Source organism: Aedes albopictus, chromosome 3 (genome assembly GCF_035046485.1).
Source record: "Aedes albopictus strain Foshan chromosome 3, AalbF5, whole genome shotgun sequence".
NCBI classification, from domain to species: Eukaryota; Metazoa; Arthropoda; class Insecta; order Diptera; family Culicidae; genus Aedes; species Aedes albopictus.
Window position 1 is genome coordinate 318,311,899 of NC_085138.1, and position 15,806 is coordinate 318,327,704.

The following is a 15,806-nucleotide window of genomic DNA, read 5'->3' on the forward strand; positions in this document are numbered from 1 at the left end:
CTTATTATCAAAACTGTAGAATATCCCTGGATTTTGTCAACGTAAAATTTTGTTCAATCACGCTCCGCCTTCAAAATAACGAATCAGATAAGGACATTCCACTGGAAGCGTCCAACGTCAGAACTATAGCACGGTTACTTTTCTCTAGTTCCAATCATACAGGTGTCGCTACTAGATGGTCAATATGTTTCAACAAGAAATGAATACCGGAAGAAAAAAAGCACAATCGACAATCACCTGAAGGCCGGTGTCGGAAAGGCTTGAGCAAGGCAGAGCATGGCAAAATCCTGTGCATTGGTTACACTCATTTCCTGAAGGCGGTCCCCGGAAATTTTCGGTGCAACACTGCCGACAGGTTCTGATAGGGAAAAAAAGAAGAGAAAAAGAGAGAGAAAAGAGACATTTGAATTTATGGTTTTCTTTATTGGGCATTAGTGTTCTTGAACAATCAATCGATCTGTAATGTGGTCTGAATGAGTGATGATTTACGATTGAATCAATGAAATTTAAACTTTTCGAAAAAACGAAACCAAAGTAACTAAACAATGCACGGAATGCTTCTGCCTGATTCAAGAGATTTCGTCCAATGGGCCTTCAGCAGTGGATCTCGATTAGCTTTCCAAAAATTTGAATGATGATGATGAATTCAGAGTGAATATTTCACATAACGAAGTTTGTCTTTGTGAATTTTATTCACATCGTTAAATTTTGATCACATCAATCCCAATTATTGTATGCGAAACGGCCGTCACGAGAACAATGTTCTATTTGTCCAGCTATTCATTATGTGAAATGTACTACCCTCTTGTTATTTGTGATTCAAATTGTTGATGGCTTACCTCATGATCGGAACGGGAAAGGCTTGTGCCTGACAGAGCAATGCAAAGCTGCTGTTGGCCGGTTTTTCGAAAATGCTACCCTTCGATTCCGACGAGAACGTTGGCGGTTTGGAACCAACGGGCTCTGTGGTGTAAGGGGAGATGGTTGTGAATAGTGTTAGTTAAGTGTTTTTTTTTCTCATAAATAAGTAATCATTGCCAGAATGTTGGAATAGAACCGATAGAGCGAATAAAATCTATGGTAAGGTGAAACTATGACGGAGCCGCACCAATTCAACAAACCAATTGATGGTTTCCGCAGAAAAATTGATCGATTCGTTACCCACTGGTGGTGTCAAATCGATCAATTGTTCAGCACAAATTGTCATTTGGTTCTTCAGATTTGTGCTCTTGAAAAGTCAGGGTGTGGCTTCGTCATATGTTCGTCTGCTAAAGCCAATTGCAATTGATTATGTAGATTAGAGTGGGTCATCCATTATATGAAAAAACTAAAAATTTGTTGATATCCCATCAGATCAAAGCTTTTTTGATCCCATTTCCGGACCCAAATAAGTGTGCAAAATTTTGGGCAGGATCGGTTATGTCTACGTTTTGCGCATCGCGTTTGAAGTTTGTATGGAGTTTTACATGGGAAAACACACTTTTTTCATTTCTCTCATAACAAGCTCGAATTTTTCTAAAACCATGTAACCGATAAAAGGGAAACAAAGCCTAGGATGTCCTGAAAAATTTTGTCGAAGACCGCGAAGTGATCTGATGCTTATGAATAAAGTTATAGCGTTGGCATTGCTTGGCTAAACAGCATGATTTTGTTGCTATTGTTATTCCTTTACATGTTAAAACATAAACACATGCATGCGGTTCGTTGGTTATAACTATTTTCACAAGCATCGGATCGCTTTACGGTCGTCAACAAAGTTTTTCAGAACATCCTAGGCTATCATTTTACAGGCTCGGTTAAAAAGTTTCAGACAAACTTTTTCAACTTATGACAAAAATGCAAAAAAGTATGTTTTCCCATACAAAATCCCATACAAATTTCAATTGCAATGCGCAAAGTGTAAACGCAACCGATCGTGCTCAAATTTTGCACAGATACTCAGGACCCGAAACGGAACCAAAAAAGGTTTGATCTGAGAAAACGGTTCCGATGACCCACGCTAATGTAGATCTGCTGTCATTTTACAGCATTTTAAGATTTCCTATAGTTTTCCATACAAAAACATGGGTCTAGCAACTACTACTATATCCTATACCTATCGAGAACTATGCTGAAAACGGCCTAGCAATAGGCGACAATGAAATATTCTTGCAGTAACTCCAAATATTGAATCAAAAATGCATAAAAAAAAGTACGAACTTGCTAATCAATCAAGGGGTATCTCAAGGTAAAATACTACATCAGCTGTCCTATCAAAAACACCACCTGCAGGGATGACTTCAACTCAATGATAGTTATTAACAAATTATAACAAATAAACTACTATCTCGCGAGCTTGTTACGATCGGAATCTTTTGTTTCCAAAAATATGTACGATTGATTCAAAAGCCAATATTTTGAGCATGCACAATACCGTTATTGGCATAAATGTCTCAAAAAATTCAAAAAGTTCAGAAATTCATTGAGGGTTTCCTTTGAAAATGTCTCCGAGGATTTACCCTGGAATTCCTTTACGAATTGCTTCAAAAAATTTCCTTTACTAATTGCTTCAGAAATTCTTCCAGCGATCCCTCCTGAATTTCCTTCGGAAATTGATTGCGCTGTATTTGCCGAACGATCTTTCTGTACACGTAGTGTCGGTTTGTAACACTATCTGCTCGGTCGCCTTTTGTTGCAATGTTGAGGTGTTGAATTAAAGTAAAAGAACTCAGAATTTTTAACTTTATTACGACGATCTCGGAAGAAAACTTCAAACAATTCATCATGTTACAGATTATTTCATAAAATCTTCCATGTGTTCTTCCAAAGAATTCGATTACGAAGACTAGAATGATTTGCTTTTTCTCCATGATTTTTCACAAATCATTCCAGATATTGTTTGAGAAATTCGCCTAGGGAGAAATTCCTTTGGATATCTATTCAGACATTTCTCTAGTCTTTCGTTTGAAGAATCTTTTGGAGATTCTTTTAGAAAATCTACCAAAAAATGTCATTAAGAAATTTTCTCAAAAATCTTTCTAAAAAAATCTTTTAGAAATTTTCTCTATGATTCGCCAAAAATTTCCCCACGGATTCTTAAAAAAAAACTTTCATGGATTCATTCCGAAATTTTCTTCAGGGATTGTTGAAAAATTCCTCCTATTCCACAAATTTCAAAAAGAATTCTTTCAAAGTATCTTACATGATTTACTTCTGAAATTCCTCATTTAAGAAAAAAACTATCCATGAATTTGAGCAGAAATTCCTCCAGGGATTCTTTCAAAACTTCGTTCAGAGATTCTTTCAGGAGTTTATTTAGACATTTTTTCGGAAATTACTCCAGAGATTCCTTTAATAAAACTTTCAGCGACGCCTTCAGAAACTATTCCAGAGTTTTTAAGAAAAGGTTTCAAACGTTTCTTCAAAATTTGTACTGGAATTTCTTTGGAAATTCTTCCAAAGATTTCACCAGACATTCCCAGAGGAACTTCTTATTTCTCCAGAAATTCCACTAGGAATTCCTCAGGAAGTTTCACAAAGACTGTGTAAGAAAGTTGTGTATGAGTTTCAGCAGAAATGCCTCCAGGGATCGTTTTAGAAAATCCTTCAGAGATTTACCCTATTTTTCTGGATTTTTTCCTTTAAGCATTCTCTCAAACGGTCTTCCAAGGATTTATTCCAAAACTGTTTCCGGGGTTTGCTTTAGAAATTGCTCCAGAGATTTTTTTTAAAATGTCAGAAAATCTTCCTGGGATTTCTTTAGAAATTCCTCCAGGGACACTTTAAAAAATGTGTGAGATCCATTCGGAAATTTTCTGCAAGGATTCCTACAGAAACTCCTCTAAAGTTCCCTCACTCATTTATCGAGAGATTCTTTCAAAAAATCTCCCATGACTTTTATTATAAATTCGTCTTATAATTTCTTCAGGAATATCTCCAAATTTTCTTCCAGAGATTTCTTTACAAATTTCTCCAAGGATTACTTTGAAAAAACTTCCACAGATTTTTCGATAATTCTTTCATGGACCCTTGCTGAAATCCATCCTAGGCTCCATTTAACAAACCTTTTACGAGTTCCTGAAAAAATCTTCCAGAGTTTATTAAAGAAATCCTCTACGAAATTTTTTAAATCATTCATCTAGAAAGCTGTAAAATATTGTAGAATTTGAACCATAAATAGCTAAGCCCCACTTTGCATCGATCATCAGCTTAACTGATGACCGCGCGCTGGTAACTCAGAGATAGGTAGATAATTGATACACTCAATTTTTTTCCGGCAGCCCGGAGATAGGAGAATGTACCACCAGTCAGTCTTCTCACAGTACGCGAATTGTCCACACGCAAGCATCATTCGTATCCAAAATAAATCGATTTTGTTCTACCCAGTGATCCTCAGTGTTCTTTAGTGTGGTGGAAGCAGAACCTCTCGTCAGTGCGGGACTAATTGTCAGTGATATAATCGTACTAGTCACTCTGGGCCGAGGCATTCCCCCCAGAGGCGGGAATAGGAAACAAAGCCTTCCATGAACTTTCTCAAAAATACTCCATGGATTTTTTTTTTTAGAAAATGATTCACGGATAGATTATAAATCAGAAACTCAAAACTTCTTAAAAAAAATTCTCAAAAGCTTCCTAAAGAATTTTCTTCAAGGATTGATTTAGAAATTCTACAAGAGATTATTAAGGAAATTGCCAAAATTACTTCATTTCTTTGAAGTTATCTTCCAGAAATTGCTCCAAGGATTTCTTAAGAAAGTCTCAGAAAATCCTCCAAGGATTCCTTCAGGAATTTTTCCACAGATTATTTCAGAGATTCTTATAAGGATTCTTACGGAAAGGCTGGAAGACATTCTTGCAGAGATTCCTGCAGAAATTTCTTCAGAAATTTCGCAAGGTTTTCCTCAATGTATTTTCTCAGAAATTCCTCCAGGATTCCCTTGAAGTGTACATCTAGGAATTTCTCTATGGGTTCCTCCAGGAACTCATAAAAAAATAGGATTTTTATTAGGGAATTTCTCCAGGATTTTTTTTTTTTTCAAAAATATCTCAAGAGATTTTGTTAGGTATTCCTCCAGAAGTTTCCAAGTGTTTCTTCAGGTATTCCTCCTGAATTTTTTTCAGAAAATCCATCTATGGATTCTTTAAACATTCCTGTTTTTTTTTCAGAAATTTCTTTAGCTATACGTTTGGATATATCTTTAGAGACTTCTTCAATATTCCTTGAATCATTTAAAAATTTTCAGCAGGGATTTCTTCAAAAAGTTATTCCATGGATTCTTTCAGAAGTTGTTCCAGCAGTTCCTTCTGGAATTTCCCAAGCGGTTACTTCAAAGATTCCTCCAGGAATTCATCCATGGGAGTTTACTAGTGAATGGGCGCTGAAATCAGAGAGCCTAGATTAACAAGCTTTGATTTTATTATGACAAAACTGGAAATAATTAATCTGCCGAAGCATAACAATGAACTTTTTAGGCACCGTACACAAATTACGTAATGTTAGAGGGGGGGGGGAGTCCAGCCTAGCGTTACGGTTCATACAAAAAAATTGAGTTTCCATACAAAAACCGTTACAAAGGGGGAGGGAGGGGGTCTGAAATGGCTGATTTTAGCTTTACGTAATTTGTGTACCATGCCTTATGGAATTTGCTACTCATTTTGGAATTCAAACAACTGAGTATACGCAAAGATAGAAAAAGCCATGTACTACAAATATCAGGGATATATTAAAATATTTGGTGAGGAAGTCATAAGAAGTCTTGAAACAAGTTTGTTAGACAGCTTTGAGGAAAAATCTGGCGAATGGGCAGTTTTCAAATATTCCGCAAAAATGTTGTCACTGCTAAGGGATCAGTAAAAAAATATCGCCAGAGAATCACCCCATAGACTTCGAGTAACCTTGGGGAAGATCAGGTGACCAACACCGGTTGGAACTTTGATCAGTGAAGGGGGGGGGGGGGGTTTGCTTCGGTAAACCTGGGCGTCTATTCTCCAGGAGGAGCGACATACAACAGCGTCTGATCCCCATGTTAGAGGCGGCTGACCGACGTCCTAGTGCCAGGGAAGAACTGTTAGCTGAACTGTGCACAATGGTCTTCCGGAAAGTAGGGGATTGTTATCAGTCCCTGGGAGCCAACTGTAAAAAAACATTGCAACGCATATTCAGCAACCCCAGTTAACACAAAGTCTTATGAGGTTGAGTAGGATGCTAAAGTGGAGGCCATATATGTTCATGCTCCCATTTAACCGTGTATAAAGTGTGCGTATATCGTCTCCACTTTTGTATCCTATATAACATCATATGCGATCGTATGTTGACTGGGACGACCCCAGCGCACAAGAAGAAATTGCGATTGGAAACTCGGCACGTGGAGCTGCCGATCTCTTCTCTTAGTTAGGGAGCACCCGCACCGCATACTCGCCAATCTACAGAAGGGCGCGGGCTCGGTTGGTTGCAGGGGCGCATGATCGGTTGGTGGCCGATCGACGAAAGAATAGGGTGACAAAGGGTATTATCGGCAGGTTTGTTCTCTTCGTCAAGGGGGGTTTTAGAGGGTCAAATTGCCTGAAATTCGGGCACATAACTCAGCTTGGTTGGGAAGGAATTGAGACCAACTTTGAGATCAACAGGTTTCAAAAAACCCCCCATGACGAAGAGAACAAAACTGCCGAAAATACGTAAGTTCCCCTATATGCAGGTTGAGAATCAAGGACCGATTCTTCAACAACAGCATAATCTATGTGCCCTGCAAGGACGCCTACGATTCATCGATTTCTCCGCTTACAAAAACATGGCCATACATACCACATTTTTCCAAAACAGTCTTTCTCATCGGATTCGTTAAAAAATATTAGACACACTGAGCAAGCGGTAATGCTGCAGCAAGGCACCCGGCAGGACGTGGAACATTGCAAACACAAGCGGAAACAGCGGACCCGCTCTTTCCAGGAGGTAGTACATAATGTCACGATAGACGAGGTTACTTTCAAGGTGGTGGACAAATTTGTCTTACTCGAAATTCTAAGACGCGTCAACAGTGGAAGTCGTGTCTACTTATTGTGGATGCTGCAGTCTAGAAAGATTCAGACCCGCACCAAATGCACCATGTACAAAACGCTAAAAAGACCGGTGGTCCTCTACGGATGCGAGACATGAACCATGCTCGAGGAGGACTTGCAAGCACTCGGGAAATTTCGGGTGACGCGTGCTAAGGACGATCTTTTACAATGTGAAATATGCAGGAGAACGGTGTGTGCCGGAGAAGGATAAACCACGAGCTCTCTGCACTCTACGGCGAACCCAGCATCCAGGAGGTGGCCAAAGCCGAAAAGAAACGGGCATATTGCTAGAATGCCGGACAACAACTCTGCAAAGATAATGTTTGCTAATGATTCGGTTGACATAAGAAGGCGTGGAGCGCAGGGAGCACGATAAGCGGATCAGATGGAGCAAGATCTGACGAGCATTGGACGGGCGTGACCGACGATGGAGAGCGACAGCCACACATCGAGTATTGTGACGTATTGCAGATTACACGCCAAACTGGACTATCACACTATTTTTGGTAAGCCTAAAAAGTATAATAAAAGTGCACATTTGCATCGGATCGGCTAGACGTCTTGATTAACAAGGAATAAGTGCACCGAAGACCCCATCTCGATCCTATGTGGTCTTGACGGAAGGGATTGAAAGGTGGAAACAGCACTTCAATGAGCATCGTTCAGGTTGGAGCATGTTTTGTTTACAGTTAAAAGTTAACCGTAGTTTATTTGGCATTTCGATAACTTGCAGTTCTCAGGAAAAATGAATGCAATCGACTGAGGGATGAATGACGGTGCTAAAGTTACCCACAATTTGTATGGGGAAATTACTGAAACGTTTGTATTGCCCAACACTGAATTATTGGAAACACTGAAATAACTAACCTTGTGATGGGAACCGGAAAAGCCTGAGCCTGACAGAGAAGCGCAAAATTACTACTGCTTGGACGACGAAATATACTGCCCATCGAATCCGATGAAAAAGTGGGAGCTTTCGATCCGATAGGTTCTGATTGACGAAATATGAATAAATGGAAATGATAAACCAGATGAACGAGCAATCTAAGTCATGATTAACTAAAAGAAAAAAAACAAATTGCCTGATGTGTTGGGAAGCATGTATGTACATATGTACCTAGTGATGGGAACGGGATAAGCCTGAGCTTGACAGAACAGTGCCAGGCTGGAGTTACTCGGCTTCATGAACATACTGATCTTTGAATCGGACGAAAATGTCGGTGGTTTCGATCCAATGGGTTCTGTTGAAATCAGAATCTGTTAATATACCCGTAATTACTATGAAATTTCTACAAATTGCCTGAATGCTCCAAAATTAGTGTGTTTCATATTTATAAAATCGAGTGCATTACCGATTAATGGGAACTGGAAAACCCTGTGCCTGACAGAACAATGCCAACGTTTTGTTACTGGCCTCAACGTAGCTTATGCTACGAGCAGTAGACGGGAAGGACGGTGCTTTTGATCCGATGGGCTCTGTAGATGAATTTGAAATAAAACAATTACCAGCAAACTGGTATCATGGTTTCCCTATTGACCCAACTAAATACAAACTGCCTGAATGTTGTTTGAGTAATGGGTTTACCTTGTGATCGGAACCGGGAAAGCCTGAGCCTGACAAAATAGAGCAAATGTAGTATTGCTCGGATACTTGAACGATCCGCTAAGTAGTGCCGATGGAAACGTTGGCGCTTTCAATCCGATGGGTTCTGAAATTTTGGGTATCGCGTTCTAAAGTTCAAGCCTGCCGGACTATTTAATACAAATTGCCGTGACTATTTATACGAATGTTGGGATAGAAATACCATTTGAGAATCTATATCATACCTAGTAATCGGTACGGGAAACGCCTGTGCCTGACAGAACAATGCAATAGTCGAAGTGCTCGGAAACATGAAAGAACTACTCAACGCTGCGGACGGGAAGGACGGGGCTTTCGATCCAATCGGTTCTAAAGGTAAACAAAACGATTTGATTCATTGCTATGAGGCAGCTAACAAAAAAACAAACAAATTGTCTGAAAAATGTTTCGGAAGTGAATTGTTGCAATACCTTGTAATAGGAACGGGAAAGCCTTGTGCCTGACAGAGCAACACGGTACTTGAATTGCTCGGTTCAATGAAGGAACTGGTCCGGGAAGCGGTTGAAAAACTAGGTGCTTTTGATCCGATCGGTTCTGGGGAGAATATTGTGGGACGTTTGAGATTGTAATTAGATAGTTATGTATAACATTTTTTGAAATAAATTGCCTGGACGCGGAATCATAGGAGTTTTTAAATTTTGGGATTTTATTAGTCCAAATAAGAGCCAGCACATGTGGCTCTACTGGTAAACGAGCAGCTGTTTGTAAAACCATGATGCCTGGGTTCATTTCCCGATACGTTACAGGGTATGTTCGTAATAAAAATACCGGTTTTTACTTCAAAATTTTGTGGAGCAGAATGTACAAGTCCTAATTTTGAAGATTTTTAAATGTAAATTCGGAATATAATTATATATAAGCAGATGATGCTGCTTCATAGAACTTCCAACTGGATTGAGTTCAGTATCAGTTTCATCAGGAAATCCACTATAAAGCACGTAAACGCGATCTAACACATTTTTTTTACAAACGATGTGTTGTGCAGTTTTAAATCGCATTTATCAATTTCAGGCGGAGAATCCACCACACAAAGACAGGAATTCGTCATATTTTGTTAAACAAAATAACTTTGAGTTTGTATCAATAATCTTGTAAGAAGCATAGCATAAACACTTGAACAAATCGTGGATGGTGTTGCAAAGATGAGTAGGAACTTGTACCATTTGGGCAGGTGTACCTATTTTGGGCAATTGCCGCTTTACCTAAGTCAATTTCATACCAATAGATTTCAATTTTTGTATAGGATTAGATACTGTACGTATCTCACTGTGTGCCGAAAATTGAGATATTGGATATCAAATTGACTGCACATATCACGGTGCCCACCGGAAATTCTACTGAAGTTTTCTCCACGAACTCCATTTCTCGATTACTCCGAGAATGCCAATTGCTTCAGGATTTGCTGCTGAGGATTTTTGCAGAAAGTACTCCAGGGGGTTCCACCAGAAATTCCATCATTCCTGCAAGTACTCCAATTATTGTCAATTACCGTAGGAATGCAATCTGGGGATACCTTCAGGAGTTCCTATTGGGAATTCCTTTATGGATTCCTTACGAGAATTTCTGCAGAAACTTCCTTTATCTTGCTACACCAAGAAAGCCATCTAGGGATTCCTTCAGGAGGAATTCTTCCTGAAAGTCCATCAGGGGATTCTGCTGAAATTCTATCTGTTGTTTCCTTTGTCGATTACCCTAAGAATGCCACCTGGGGATTCCTCTACGAGTTCCTGCTGGGGATTTCTCTAGGAAGTTCTCCTGGGGATTCCTCCAGCTATTTCTTTTGAGGATTCTTTCGGAAACTATATCTAGAGATTGCTCCATTGGAGATTCCTCCAGAATGTGCATCATGAATGGAATTCCTTCAGGAATTTCATCTGGGGATCACTCCAAGAGTTCCTTTTAGAAATGCCTGCAGGAATTCTTTTTAAGGATTTCTCCGTATGCCTTTACGGATTCATTCTGGGATGATCCAGAAATCCAGAAATTTCTTCAATTCATTTAGTGATTCCTATAAGAGTTAAGTCTTGGACTCTCCTGAGATCTTTTTAAGAAATAATTCAGGATTTCGATCTAGTGATATTACGTAAATACATTCCTGCAAAAAGAAACAAGCGTAAGATTCCCAAAAGTCACTAGTAGAAGAATTCAAAAAGCGTGTGCGGTTTGCCCACAAATTTATTCCAGACCCCTTTTTCTAGGTTTCCCAGTAAGCTCTTGATGAGAATCTTCCGGTTTTCCGGTTCCTTCTAGGTTTTCCAGGAGTTTCTTCTAAGATTCCTTAAAAGGTTCCATCTGAGATTCCTCCAAAAACTATTTCCAGGGTTCCTCCAGGAAGTACTCTCGGAATTCTTCCAGTGAATTTTCCTGGATTTCTGAAGCAATTAAATCCGAGATTCCTTCATGAACTCCTTCCAGGATTCCTTCTGTGATTCCTTCTACTACCGGAAATTTTCAGGGAGTTCCGGAAATCCTTCAGGAATTTCTTCTGGGATTCTCCTAATAGCTGGTTTTGAAATGTCTTAAAATATTGTTTTCGACTCTCAGAAGGTATTCTCGAAAAAAATTGAATCCTGGAAGGAACTGTTAGAGGAAAACCAGAAGGAACTTGTTTGGTTTCCTGAAGAAATCCTGCAGGAACTTCATGAGGAATTCCATAAATAAAAACTGATGGAGGAATTCCTCAAAATGCTTCAGAAATTCTCTAATAAACGCAAGGAAGATTTTCCATTGGAAACATCTGCAATAATTCCAAAATGAGCTTTCAGAAAAAAATTCAGAAGGGTCTGCTGAAATTCCAGACGGAACTCTTGGTGGAAATCAGAAAAGAATCCTGGAAAGAGTTCTTGAAGAAATCCCGGAAGCGTTTCTGAAAGAATTCCTGGAAGAAGTTCTAAGAGAAATCCTGGAAAAAGTTCCCAAAAGTATCCCGGAAGAATTCCCAGAAAGGATTCCCAAAGATATCTCGGAAGACGATCCTGAAAAAATTCTAGAAGCAATTTCTGACCCTGACAGAAGCCCTGGGGCCTCCAGTTAGCCTAGTGGTTAAGGCTATGGATAGCCAATCCGGAGACGGCAGGTTCGATTCCCGTTCCGGTCAGGACAATTTTCTCGACTCCCTGGGCATAGTGTATCATTGTACTTGCCTCACAATATACAAATTCATGAAATGGCAGGCAAAGAAAGCCCTTCAATTAATAACTGGGTTTCGTGGCCATGTGATTAGCGGCGGCAGTCGTCTAGGCATATCGTAAGCCTCGGAGTGTGGGTTCGATTCCCGCTCCAGTCGGTGGAAACTTTTCGTCAAACGAAAAATTCATCACTGGGCCACTGGGTGTTCTGTGTCTCGTCCGTCGTCTAGTGTAAGTAATGTATTCAGTCTGTGCAGCCTCTGGCTGAAGACGGTGTGAATTGTCTTTTAAAAAACTGTGGAAGTGCTCAAAGAACACTAAGTTGAAGCGAGGCAGGCCAAGTCCCAGTGGGGACGTCGAGCATAAAGAAGAAGAAGAAGAAGCCCAGAAGCAATTCCCGGGGGAATCCCGAAAGAGGTTACTGAAAAAAATTTGGAAGCAGTTCCTGGAAAAATCCCGAAAGAAGTTCCTGGAGAGGTCCCAGAGTAGCTTTCAGAGGAATACTGATAGAATTTCTTGTCAGCAATCTTATAGGATTCTTGGAAGGATCGCAGAAAGAATTCTTAAAGAAATCCTAGAAGGAAATCCCTAATGGAATTTTGGAAGGAATTTAGGAAGATATTCCTGAAGCAAGTCCCGAAAGAACTCGTAGAGGAATCCCTGGTGAAATTGCTCGAATGTCCCCGAATTCTTTCTGGATGTCAAAAAAAAAACTTCTGGAGAAATTCCAAAAGAAACTATTAGGAGAACCACAGATGGAATTCCTGGAGGATTCCCGATTTTTTTTTGGGAAATTTCAGAAGAAATCTTTTGAAATCCAAGAAAGAATCTCTGAAGGAATCCTGGAAGGAGTTCTGGAGGAATCTCAGATTGAACCTTTAAGGAATCTCAGAAGGGTACTCAGAAGGAACTTTTCAGAATCTCAGCTGGAGCTCCATGAAAAAAAAACGCAGAAGGAAATCCTAATGGGATTCTAAAATTGCTGGGGTAATCCTAGAAGGAATTCCTAGGGGAATCTCGGAATCAATTTCTAGATCAATTTCGGAAGACATTTCGAAGGAATCCAGGAACTCCTGAAATAACCTCAGAAGGTATTCCTTAAGAAATCCCAGTATAAAATCTTTAGAAAAATCCTGGGAGTATTTCCAGCAGGAGTTCCAGAAGGAATCTCAGAAGTAACTCATGAAAAACCCCAGAGGGACCTTCTAATGGAATTCTGAATGAACCCCCGGAAGAAACTCATCAAGAACTAAGAGAAAGCGCAGGAGGAAATCTTAGAAGGATTCTAGGAGAAATTTGTGGACAAACCGCGAAGGATTTCTTGGAGGCATCCCTGGTGGAATTCCAGTGGATCCCAAAAAGACCTCCTGGAGGGGTGCCACTATGTCACCATCCATAAATCAGCACACTTTTCTACGTACGCACGCGTACCCAGGTGCACATTTTGAATTGAATCAAACCACCCATGAAAAGCTATCGATATTTGTCTAGGTCCGAAAGTTGATAAAATTTCGTAAACAACAAGGCCACGAAACGTCAAAGACAGCCAGTCAATCATCAGATTCAAGCAAACTACTGTTACCATTCCCAGCACTGCGCCAGAGGTCAGATACTTTTTGGGGTATTTTGGGTAAAACTTTTCATGAAATTCCAACCGATAACCAAGCGTACCAGTTTCGTAAAACTTTACCTAAAGGAATCCGGAATTCCAGAAGGAATCCCAAAAGGAAACCTATAATAAATTCTTTAGGAATTTCAGGAGATTACAGAGAAAAATTTCCCAAACCTAGCCTAAAATAGCCTACACAGATAAAAATAATAAGATTTTCACGTCATGTAAACTTCATGTTAGTCATGTAAACTTAGTGTTATGATGGTTTACATGATATAACATGTAAATTTGTGCTATATGTCATGTAAACACTCAGAGTCATGCTGAATTACATGACATATAATGGAAGTTTACATGCTATTTTGTGACTTTTACATGATATGTCATGTAAACTTTTGTGATATCCCATGCTCCAATTATGTGCATCATATGTCACAGAATTTTACACTCTTTTTTCGATCTGTGTAAAATAATATATGAACGTATTTCTAGAGGAATCCCAGAAGTAACTTTCGGAGCCATTCCTGGTGGAACTTCTAATAGGAATCCCGAAAGAACTTCTGAAAAATCCCCGGAGCAACGCCTGGCGAAATTTCTGAAGCATTTCTGAACGAATATCCAGAAGAACTACTGCGGAATCAGCAGCTATTTAACTTTTATTGTACACACACGGTGGTCGATACCCGGCTCAATAAGGAGAGGGAAGAATAGAAGAGACACGAAACCACCACAGTAAAAAACGACAGCTGAGAGTGGGTTGCTGAAACGCAGGAAAGTATGGACAGGAACAATATGCGCAGGTTTTATGCAACTGTCAATGGGGCAAGGTACAAAACTGCGCCAGTGCCCGCCATATGCAATGACCGGGAAGGAAATTTCCTGACAGACAAACAATGGAAGCCAGCCAGTTGGGAGGAGCACTTCGAAGATTTGTTGAATGGTAGCAGTGAAGGAGCACCCAAGAATAGGATTAGCATAATGAATGACGACGATCAAGCAGTGGAATCATCAACACCGGATGAAGTTAAGAAGGTCCTTTTAAGGAGTTAAAAACAGCAAGGCTGATGGGAAAGACGAGATCCCGGTTGAACTTCTCAATCATAGAAGCGAGCAGCTACATCAATCAATCAACCAGATTATTGTAAACATATGGGAGGATGAAGAATCGCCCACCAGCTGGTTGGATGGCCTCATATGCTCAATCTACAAGAAGAGACACAGACTAGAGTGTGCCAATTACCCTTTGAGGGATTTCCCTGAAAAATTTGGCGTTTGCCAGTATCTTCGTGTGTCCTGTTCGACAGACTCAGACCTCTTGAGGAATCCTTCATCGCGAATACCAGGCTGGTTTAAGTGAGGGCTGATCAACGACGGATCAAATGTGATGATGAATTTCAGGAACATAACTTGCAGACTGTTCATTGATTTTAAAGCAGCGTACGATACAGTGAAAAAAGATGAGCTTTGGATAGATAATGTCAGAACATGGTTTTACAGCAAAACCAATTAGGATGATACACGCAACGCTGGATGGATCAAAATCAAGTATTGGGATCGCAGGCGCAGTTTATAAATTTATAGCTTGCTCGCAGTATACAGCTCGCATTCAATATTTCATACAAGAAATTAGCTGTTGTTAAATTCTGTGAAATAGGAAAAAATGGAAATGCTAAATGTTTTACGTCGGGTGTAATTTCCAGAAACTTTTGCTGTGTAATAGAAGGGAGAGTGGCAGCGGCACACGTTCGTTGTGGTTCGCGGATTGCCGGTTGTTAGTCCAATACAGTGATGGATTGTTCATAACAGTGAAAGCTCAAGCTCAATAAAAATGAACATTCAAAATGGTTCGAATAGAACTTTGGACAGGTAATGAACCATATAAGCTCTAGTTGAAGAGTCTGTAAATGCTTCCTATACCTGGTTATGGGCACCGGGAAACCCTGAGCCTGACAGAGCAAAGCGAACGTCGAATTGCTAGCCTTTTTAAACGAACTGGTACTCGAATCTGACGGAAATGTAGGGGCTTTCGATCCGATGGGTTCTAGAACAAAATGGATATGTTTTGTTTCAACGAGTGAGTTCTGCCGTAACAGAAAAACTAAACAAAAAGCCTGAATTATGAGATATTTGGAACCCATATCTAGTTTAATTCAAAATACCTTGTAATCGGAACCGGGAATGCCTGAGCCTGACAGAACAACGCCAAAGTAGCATTGTTAGGTTTCACGAAGGTGAACGTTTTCGAATCAAAGTTGAACGTGGGAGCTTTCGATCCAATGGGTTCTGTGAAAGATGGTCGAAATAGTAGTGGATTTGCCTATTCCTAACCGACTGTGCCTGAATGTTGGGACATGTTTTCGGGGGAGGAATTCCAAATTACCTGGTAATG

General features: G+C 40.0%; 1 protein-coding gene across 50 annotated transcripts in view; it reads right to left on the reverse strand.

The window, feature by feature from the left end:
- Window positions 1–15,806, reverse strand: part of LOC115262726 (cell adhesion molecule Dscam2) — a 232,095-nt gene that overhangs the window by 97,812 nt on the left and 118,477 nt on the right. For 4 of the 50 annotated variants that reach the window (XM_062842637.1, XM_062842609.1, XM_062842653.1 and 1 more), the window contains exon 6: window positions 8,863–8,986. The exons of 39 other annotated variants lie outside the window; for them this stretch is intronic. In XM_062842637.1, coding sequence (XP_062698621.1) covers window positions 8,863–8,986 — 124 coding nt within the window. Of the gene's footprint in view, window positions 1–839; window positions 964–7,902; window positions 8,027–8,862; window positions 8,987–15,334; window positions 15,459–15,576; window positions 15,701–15,806 lie in introns of all 50 variants that reach the window. 7 more of the 50 variants (XM_062842631.1, XM_062842611.1, XM_062842621.1 and 4 more) reach the window with 4 other exon arrangements.